The following is a 9,846-nucleotide window of genomic DNA, read 5'->3' as shown; positions in this document are numbered from 1 at the left end:
TGCTGAGTGAATGAACAACCATGCAGTCTGGGTCCTAGTGGGGACTGGGTGTGTCAATCTCATTGTCTTGGAGAAAAGCAAGGACCATTGTGGCAGAAAATAGGATGACAGACGGAGCCTTGGGGCAGACAAGGTCAGAGGCAGTGGTAGGCTGAGTGGCTCAGGAGGTTGATGGTGCAGATTAGTGTCAACGGAAAAAAGCCAAGTCTGCAAAATAATTTTAAAGAGATTTATTCTGAGCCAAATTTGAGGACCATGACCCAGAGCCACTGCCAAGAGGCCTTGGGCAAGTGGACTCGCTGTGGCTGGGTTACAGTTTGGTTTTTATATAGTTTAGAGACAAGGGTTATGGGTAAAGCCATCAATCAATGTGTGGGAGGCATATATTGGTTTGGCCCAAAAAGGAGGGCCATCTCGAAGGGGGGGGGCTTACAGGTTATAGGTGGGTTTAAAGATTCTTTAGATTGTAATTGGCTAAAGACATGAAGCTTTGTCTAAAGAGATAAGCCACCATTTTGTTGCAAATTGAGGGCCTGCAGGTTTGTCTTGCATACCCTTAGGCCTGTTAATGGGTTACAAAGGAAGTCTCCAAGAAGGGAGGGGGCATGATAAGGCCTGTCAAACCTCCCTCCTCCTGGCAGGCAACTTTGCCCTTGAATATTCCTCTGGCCACGAGGGGGTCCATTCAGTCAGCCGGTAGGGGTTGAGCATTTTAGTTCACGTTAGGAATGAGGAGAGGCGTGAGGCCTGCATCTGGTCGTCCCAGCTCCAAGATCTTCCTTCTCAGGAGGACGGGGAGAACAGTGCCCATGGTAGAGGTTGTTGAGAAAGTTTATGAGATCACCGGCTAAATGTTTAGCATGCCCTAGGCATGCCACTAAAGGCAAACACCTTCCTGGGTGGTCAGGGCACCCTTCCCGCCCAGGAGCCCAGGCTGGTGAAAACCCAGCCTGCTCGCAAGGGTCCTTTCCGGGCATGCTCAGTGCGAGGCCTGGCCAGGCTGGCGGCGGCCCGACTGCTGGGCGGCGGTCCTCCTCCCTGGCGGCGGTCCGGCTCCTCCCCCGGCGGCGGTCCTCCTCCCCGGCGGCGGTCCGGCTCCTCCCCCGGCGGCGATCCTCCTCCCCGGCGGCGGTCCGGCTCCTCCCCCGGCGGCGATCCTCCTCCCCCGGCGGCGATCCTCCTCCCCAGGCGGCGATCCTCCTCCCCGGCGGCGATCCTCCTCCCCAGGCGGCGGTCCTCCTCCCCCGGCGGCGATCCTCCTCCCCGGCGGCGGTCCTCCTCCCCCGGCGGCGGTCCTCCTCCCAGGCGGCGATCCTCCTCCCCAGAGGCGGTCCGGCTCCTCCCTCGGCGGAGGTCCTCCTCCCAGGCGGCGATCCTCCTCCCCGGCGGCGGTCCTCCTCCCCGGCGGCGGTCCGGCTCCTCCCCCGGCGGCGGTCCGGCTCCTCCTCCCCGGCGGCGGTCCGGCTCCTCCTCCCCGGCGGCGGTCCTCCTCCCCGGCGGCGGTCCGGCTCCTCCTCCCTCGGCGGCCGCGCGGGAAGGGGCGGCGCGGGGGCTGGGACACCCAGCAGGCCGGAGAGTCGCCGGAGCGCGCCCCGCCCGCCCGCCCAGGCTCGGAGCCGCGTCGCCGTCCCGGCGGGCCGGGCCCGGAGCGCCCGATGGCTGGCGGCGCGGCGGCCTGCACCGGCGACGCGCGGCTGCTGCTCGGCCGGGACGCGCCGAGGCCCGCGCCCGCGCTGCTGGCCCCCGCCGTGCTGCTGGGCGCCGCGGTCGGCGTGGGCCTGGGGCTCTGGCTCGGCTGCCGCGCAGGCCGGCTGCGCCCGCGGCCCCAGGTGGGTGGCCACGCGGGCAGCCCGGGGTGGGGGCGGGCCCCGTGCTCCTGGTCCTGGGCTCTCGGGCGCCGACCCTGAACTCGGTGACCACTTGGGCGGGATCACGGGCTCCGCGCCCAACGCTCCAGGAGGGAAGTGGCGGAGCGACTAAGGGGCGCCGGCCTGGAGACCCGCACAAGTGCCTGCTCTCTCCTACTGCGCTGTGCGAGCTGGACAGCCCAAACCCCTACTGGCCTCGGGCTCCTCATCTGTAGCACCACGGGCTTGGCACCATGCCGGCAGAAAGGCCCAGTTCAGAGTGGTGGACAGGAGGGCCGGGGACACCAACCCCTGCACCCCGTTCCTGCCCTGCCTCTTGCCTCCTTGCTGTGCCAGCTGCCACTCCATGCTTGAGTCCCAGCCGCACAGTTGGCATTGGTTCATTCGCCCCGCAGGAAAAGTGTGCAGGCTACCTTCTACTTCTCTGCACATTCCTGAGCAGGGCAGATCCTGGCCTGGCCTGCTTGAGGTTCACAGCCTCAAGAAGGCCGCATTACAAGTACACCTGAGGGGATTAAGGGCCACTTCACATGGCAGCTGTCCAGACGGGTTGGATGGCCGTGGAAATGCCTGGCCCATGGCGCCCGTGCCATTGGTAGTGGGAGGGCCACTATTTCAGGCCCTGCAGCCTCCACCTCTTTGAAGGATGAAGTCTAGTAAGATCAGCGCTGAGGTGGGTGGTCTTGCTCCCCCTTCCTGGCCCACCTGGAAAGGAGACAAGTCCAGCAGGGCTCCAGGAAAGCAGCGCCCTTTCACAATGCAGGTGCAGGGTGCTCGCAGGCATGGTGGGGGCTGTGGGATCCTGCTGGGGATTCAGGGACATTGAGAGAGGCTGGCTTAGAGGCTGGCTTCTGTGAAGCGGGAAGGGCAGTAACATGCAGAGACTGGCTGGGCACCCCGTGCAGAATGTTTGCGGACATTGGGTTCCTCCTCACTTGAAGCCTGTGAGGCAAGGAACTATCATTGTCCTCATTTCACAATGAGGCAGCTGAGGCTTTGCAAGGTGGTTGTTTATCCAGGGTCACATGATGAGTGAACAGTGCAGGTAGATTTCAGCCCAAGTCTGAATGCCAAAGCCAGAGCTTTAATCATCTGCTACCTGGCAAGGTGAGTCAGCTGCGGTTTACAGGGGTGAACCAAGCTGTCTGGGTCTACAGTTCTGGTCAGCTGAGAGTGATGGTGGCTCAGACCAGGGTGGCAGTCATGGAGGGGGCTGTGGCTCAAAGGTAGAGCTGACAAGATTTTCTTATGGTTTCATGTCATCTTTGCACAACTTTCTTTCTTTCTACCTACCTATCTATCTATCTTTCTTTCTTTCTTTGAGACAGTCTTACTCTGTCACCCTTGGTAGAGTGCAGGGGCATCATCATAGCCCACTGCAACCTCAAACTCCTGGGCTCAAGCAATCCTCCTGTCTTGGCCTCCCCAGTAGCTGGGACTACAGGTGCACACCACTACACCTCACTAATTTTTTCTGTTTTTGTAGAGATGGGGTCTCACTCTTGCTGAGGCTGGTCTCGAACTCCTGAGCTCAAGCTGCTCATCTACCTCGGCCTCCCAGAGTGTCAGATTGCAGGAGGGAGCCACCTTGCCCAGCCGCAACAACCTTCCTAGTGAGACTCCTTTCCTCCTGTTTCCTCCCTCTCATTCTTGTTTCTAAAATGTACTTCTGACAGTTTGACTCTCCTGATAAAAAGTTCCAGGAACTCCTGGTTGCCTACAAAAGATAACGCCTGATTTCCTAGCATGGTGCATAAGGCAACTCACGTTCCTGGAGCACAGCCTAAAACACAGGTGCCCAGGCACTGCCCCACCCTGGTCCAGCCACAAGACATCTCACTGTTCCCTAGACGCCTGCACGTCTGCACATGCATTCTCTCTCCATGCTGCGGCCTTTCTCCTCCTCTGTCCTCAGCCTTCGGGACCCAGAGCAATCACCTGGGGACACCTTCTTGACCCTCCAGCCAGGTCAGGCACTTCCTGCTTCGGTGCCTCCTGGGTGCTCTTTGTTGTTCTCCTCTGGTCCAAGTCATAATTTTATCTCGCACCACCTTCCTTTTGTTGTTTTTGTTTTATTTTATCATTTTTTATTATTTCATAATTAAAGCTTTTTTATATGTATCGAAGTTATCTGTGCACGTAATTTAAAGTATGCGTTCAAAAGCAGCAACACCACTGCCCATTTTCCACTTCTTAGAAGCCACCTTGTTCAACTCTTTCAGCTGGGTGTTTGAGGAATTTACTTCCTATTTTAAAATAACTTGCCTCCATTGCTGCTACTTGCTCTCCTAGGACTGGTGACTCCCCTTGTGGAAGGGAAGAGGATCTACTTCTCTTTCCTCCCCTTTCCAGCAGTATGCCCACCCCTCCCAGTACTACCAACTCTACCTCTGTGGTTACAGGGTAGTTTGGGTTAAACCAGTATTCAGTGTTTCCATTATTATGATTTTGTAAACATTAGTCTCTGCAAATCAAGGATCAGTTATGATTATGAATACCTACCTTTCTTGCACATTTTGTTTTCCCTGAAATTAATCTACTCAATTTTTTCATTTGCTTAAATTCTATGTATTTATTCATTTAACACTAACCTTGCCCCTATTTATGTACCTTTCCTTTCAAGACATTTGAATACGTTAGATATTTGATCCATTTTTTTTTCCCCGTGAGAAAAACGTCTCTCCTAGAAACATTGTGACATGCTCTGATTTGAGCTGGTTGTTCTCTAGACCACAGCACTCTAAAGTGTGGACCAGACCAGGAGCATCAACATCCCTTGATAAAAATGCAAATTCCTGAGTCCCCAGACTCACTGAATGACAAGCTTTGGGCTCAAGGCCAGCAAACTGTGTTTAGCAAGCCCTCCCCGTGATTTACAGGTTTTTAAAGTTTGAGAAGCAGTTTCTCTGGGCTTTCACTGTGGCCGTTGAAACCTCTCAGGACCATCCTGTTGGGACCTCCTTACCCCTTTCCTGAGCTGGGTCCTGTATCAGGCACCCCCTGCATGCATCTTTCTTTGACTCATTTCTTTGCGTGGCCAGAACACATCCTTCAGTAGTTTTCTGAGGAAGGGATGGCTATAACTCTTGAGAATTTCTATGTCTAAAAATATCTATATTCTTCTACCTTTGTACTTTATTTGGTTAGGTTAGTTAGGTGTATCATTCTGGATTGGAAATAATTTCCCCACAGCATTTTGAAGGCATTTTTCTATTGTCTTCTAACTTATATTGCTGATGTTGAGAAAATTGATTCTATTCAGATCCTTGATATTTTGCAGGAAGTATCTTTTGTCCCTCTGTAGAATCTTAGAGAATCTTTTCTTTGCCTCCAGCATATGAAATTGCACCAGAATAGGTCTTGGTGGGAATCTGTTGTCATCCATTGTGTTAGACATGTGGAGTGCCCTCTCAATCTAGAAACTCATTTTCTTATTTCTTTGATGATTCTTTTCCGTTTATATGTTCTCTTTTTCAAGAACTCCTATCATTTTAGATTGAATTGGCCTCTTATTCTTTCTCTCCAATTTCTCATTTCTTTGTCTTTTTAAACTACTTTCTGAGAGACTTCTCAAGTTTATATGTATATTGAGTTTTTCATATTTTTAATTTTTAAGAGTTCTTTTTTGTTCTCAGAATACTCTATGTTTTACCATCCTATTCTTATTTTGTGAATGAAATATCTTCTTTGATTTCTCTGAGGGCAATACAGGTGTGTGTTTGTTTGAATTTTCCCTGTGTTGTGTCTGTTTCCTGCTTGCTTTTTCTTTTTGTCTTAGGTTTTATCTTTTATCTTAGAGTCTGTCCTCAAATGTCTAGTGACTCTTGTGGTCCTTTTTAAATAGGGAGCTAAAAAGTGGTTGCGCCCCCGTGGGATGGGTGAGGTCTTCTCCTGAGGTCTCTACTGCAAGACGACCTTGCTGGCACTCCCTTGCAGAGCCCTTGCACTGGCCAGCTATGGCTGCTAAAGAAACGACCGACAAATCTCTGGCTTCAACGTCTCCCTGAAACCCACCTGAGACTTTTTCACCTACACAGGCTTCCCTGGACATGCCTGGCATGAGCCTGCCTCAGGGCCTTTGCACTTGCTATTCCCACTCCTGCAATGCTCTACCCTGAGATGCCTCAGTGGCTCGCTCCTTCACTTCCTTCGAATTTCTTCTCAAATACCGTCTTGTCCAAGAAACCTCCTCTCCCATCATTGTCTATTATTCCCCTCCCTCCATTACTTTTCTCCATAACACACCACCCCTGGCATGCAGTATATTTATGTTGGTTTGTTTATATCTTCTCTCACTAGGATATAAGTTCCACAAAGGAAGAAGCTGTGTGTCTTTTGTTCATTGCTCTATTCCCAGTGCTTAGAACAACATTGGCACCTAGTAGGTGCTGAGTGTAGTTGCTGCCTGACTCAGTGACAAACTGGTGACGCTTCCTCAGAGATGATATTTGTGAGCAGCTAGTGGTCACAGAGAAAGTTGATAAGTGTCTCTGGCGCAACAGGATTTTAAAGCTGGTCCTTTCTCCTCATCCGCGTGCAGCCACCGAGGCGCTGAGCCAGCGCTCCCAGCGGGTGTGGCGAGTTTCCACGAAGTTCCCGTTAACTGAGCAGTGCTGCCCTTCTTTATGTGTGTTTCTGTCTAAAGACATCTGATCTAATACGCACTTTGATTCACTGACATTGGGCTCGCAGACGACAGCGCTGTGACCAGGCCTGAGCAAAATTCCCCTGACACGCATGTTCTCCGCCTGAGCCTCGTCTCGCCTTCCTGTGCTCAGCACGCTCGGCGGCTCCTCGGCACTGGGTTTGCCGCCATTTTAAACAGACTCACCAAGAAAAAGCACAGACATGCAAAAAGCATGGCACTGACTAGACTGAGAAAAGGACGCCAGTTTGCACCTTGACAGCTGGCACGGGAAGCCAGAGCATCCCCTTGCTCTGAGTTCAGCTGAGAATGTGGTTGGATGACGCAGAATTGCCACACTCCCCACATGTCCAGGAATCACTCTGAAATTTCCATGATAGCTGGTTGGGGTAACGAATTAATTGTAGCAAGTAAGGGAATTTGCAAATACAGAATCCACAAAGGATGAGCATCAAGAGTAGTTTACAACCACTGTGTAATTTAGGTTACCTAAGATATTTTTTTAGACACCATCCAATGACATTATTGAAAACAACAGGAAAATTAATATTTATGTGCCATTTCCCATGCTTAGCTGTTACCCCCCCAAAATCTCACAGTCTAATGGGGGCCACCAACCCAGAAGGAAAATGGAATGAGCTTTTCTCCAAGTCCTGAGGGCACAATAAAATAGGGCATGTCAGGGCCCTGGGGCTTCTCAGGAAGGTGGCCGGACAGTCTTCAAGGGTGTGTCGCAGACCCCGGGTGTGGGGAGGTGCGACATTGCACACACGCGTCGTACAGGGCTGGGCGGAGGTGGCACTGGGTGCGGGGGGATGGACTGGCAAAGTCTTGGGGACCAGGCTGATTGACTCAGTGTTTCTACCTGCCCCCCATCCCTGCCTTGGGGCTTTAGAAAGGCAACGCTCAAAGTCTGCTCAAGAATTTGGAGTGGAACGTGCAGACGCCCTCGGAAACCGGCTCCCCATCGAGGAGGCGGAAGAGAGAAGCGCGGACGTCCAGGGACGAGGACGACGCTCTGGACGTAAGCCTAGCGCCCGGCCGCGGGTGGGGCCCCCTGGCAGCCCAGGTGCCCTGCAGAGGGGCCTCTAACAGAGCCACTTCCCCAAGCAGGCTGCTTTTCTTGAGGTACGATTACATGCAAAAAAGTGCAGGTTTTAGGGTTACAGTCTGATGAGTTTTGTCAGCTGCACGCACTTGGAAACCGATCCCTCCGTCAGCGACGTTTTCATCACCCCAGAAAGTTCCCCAGTGCCCTTCTGGTACACGCGCACGCGCGCTTCGGGGCCCGCGGGAGCCGCTTTCCGTGGCGGGCTCGGCCGGCCGCCGCTGTCGGTGCCGTGCCGGCGGCAGAGCGCCTCCAAGGCGCCCCGTGCTGCTGCGCTCCGCGGCTCGCCCCCCTGGTGCCGCCGCGCGGACGCGCAGTCTGTGCCGCGCCCACGGGGGGCGCCGGCCGTTCGGGGCTGGCTGTGGTGGGAGGCCCCGAGCCCGCGCGCCAGCCTGTCCGCTTCATTTCGTTTGCCGGCGTACTGGGCGGGCGTGCTGGGCCTCTGGCGGGACGGACAGAGATGGGTTCTCCCCGTTCCTTCCCGGAGCCCTCACTCCGCCCACGGAGCTCTGCGTCCCGGGGACCCCCTGCGTGGAGAGCGCATGACACTCCTAGTCATCTCCTGCCTCCTGGAAAGTGCCACAGACCTTGTCTCCTGGAGAAAGGGGTAATGATTGTGCGAACATTGTTTGGCACCATTTGTGCCTGGCAATTTTACATTTATCATTAAATGTAAAATTTACATTTTACTCATCTAACTCAGCAGCCCAGAGGCAGATTTTACATACCCATTATCCAGATGCAGAAACTGAGGACCAGGGAGATAGGCTGATCTCCTGAGTCACACAGCCGGGAGTTGCCAAGCCGGGACGTATCCCTGGATCTGGCCAGCCCGTGCCTGGGGAGGGCTGCACTCCACGCCCTCTGCCACTTTCTTTCCTCTTCCGTTGTGTTCTGCAGCCTCAGCTTACCACAGAAGAAAGTGGGCTAGCTGCTTTAAAACAAATGTCACCACAGGTTTGGAATCAACAGGGCTTGGCTTCTAGTCATGCTGAAAATCAGCTTTTGAGAGTTAGTTCTGCACCCTCCTGCCCGGGCGGCAGGAGCCTGTGGGAGGAGGAGCCGCCCGCCTGCGCTGAGGCAGGTGAGGCGAGAAGGGGAGGGTGGCTGCGCTGGCCCAGGCAGGGCTTGCGGGACAGAAGTCTCCCCTCCTCTCCTGTCCCAGGTCTCTGTGCTAGTCTTCCCACGCGCCTGTGTGTGCCGCCGCACCTCTCTGCATGCTCCTCCCGCCTCCCTCAGCACCACTGTGACGGTGCGTGTGAGCCTGGGGGTGTGCGGCGTCTCCCTGCCTCGCTGCCTCTCCCTTCCCTGATCTGTCTCTCTCTACTCCTCTGCCCTCCATCCTGAGACCCTGATCACAGAAAGGGAAACAAACGTCCACACAAAAATGTGTACACGATCAAATTAACACTCTTCACAAAAGCCAAAACATGGAAACATCCCAATGACCATCAACTGACAAGTGAAAAAATAAAATGTGATATATCCATACAATGGAATATTATTTGGCCATAAAAGGATTGAGGCCAGGCACTGTGGCTCACTCCTGTCATCCTAGGACTCGGAGGCTGAGGCAGGAGGATTGCTTAAGCTCAGGAATCTGAGACCACCCTGGGCAAGAGTAAGACCCCATCTCTACCAAAAATAGAAAAATTAGCCAGGTATGGTGGTGCGCACCTATAGTCCCAGCTACTGAGGAGGCTGAGGCAGGAGGATCACTTGAGCCCAGGAGTTGGAGGCTGCAGTGAGCTGTGATGATGCCATGCACTCCAGCCTGGGCACAGAGCGAGACTCAGTCTCTAAAGAAAGGATTGAAGCACTGATGCGTGCCACAGCGCAGGTGAGCCTTGAAAGCATGGCGCTGAATGAAAGAAGCCAGTCACAAAGGATCACGTTACAGGACTCCATCCATGCGAAGTATCCAGAACAGGGAAATTCATAGACGGAAGGTAGATTAGTGATTGCCAGGGGCAGGGGCAGATGGCCAGGAGGGATGGGGGTGATAGCTAAAGGGGTTTCTCTTTGATGCCATGAATTTGTTATAAAGTCAGCTGTGGTGATGGCTGTACTTATCTGTGAAGATGAAAACCATTACCTTGTGTACTTTACTCATTATGTGTGAATTAAATCTCAGTAAAGCTGTTTTAAAAAAACAACCAACCCTGCTCACACTTAGGGTAGCTTTGGATGTGATGAAAACAATACTGGCTTTTGAATCTAGCGTC

General features: G+C 53.6%; 1 protein-coding gene across 4 annotated transcripts in view; it reads left to right on the top strand.

The window, feature by feature from the left end:
• Positions 1-1,547: 1,547 nt before the first annotated feature.
• The window catches only part of EVC (EvC ciliary complex subunit 1), a 73,830-nt gene continuing 65,531 nt past the window's right edge, over positions 1,548-9,846 (top strand). For 2 of the 4 annotated variants that reach the window (XR_012912442.1, XM_020283638.2), the window contains exons 1-2: positions 1,557-1,829; positions 7,409-7,537. Coding sequence is in view for 3 of the 4 variants with exons in the window: in XM_020283638.2 (XP_020139227.2) it covers positions 1,656-1,829; positions 7,409-7,537 (303 nt within the window). In the remaining variant the exon portion in view is untranslated. Of the gene's footprint in view, positions 1,830-7,408; positions 7,538-9,846 lie in introns of all 4 variants that reach the window. The other 2 variants (XM_075992949.1, XM_075992950.1) reach the window with 2 other exon arrangements.

The sequence above is a fragment of the Microcebus murinus genome, chromosome 16, assembly GCF_040939455.1.
Source record: "Microcebus murinus isolate Inina chromosome 16, M.murinus_Inina_mat1.0, whole genome shotgun sequence".
Classification (NCBI taxonomy): domain Eukaryota; kingdom Metazoa; phylum Chordata; class Mammalia; order Primates; family Cheirogaleidae; genus Microcebus; species Microcebus murinus.
Note: the sequence above shows the minus strand (reverse complement) of the source record. Positions and strands in the feature narration are given on the sequence as shown.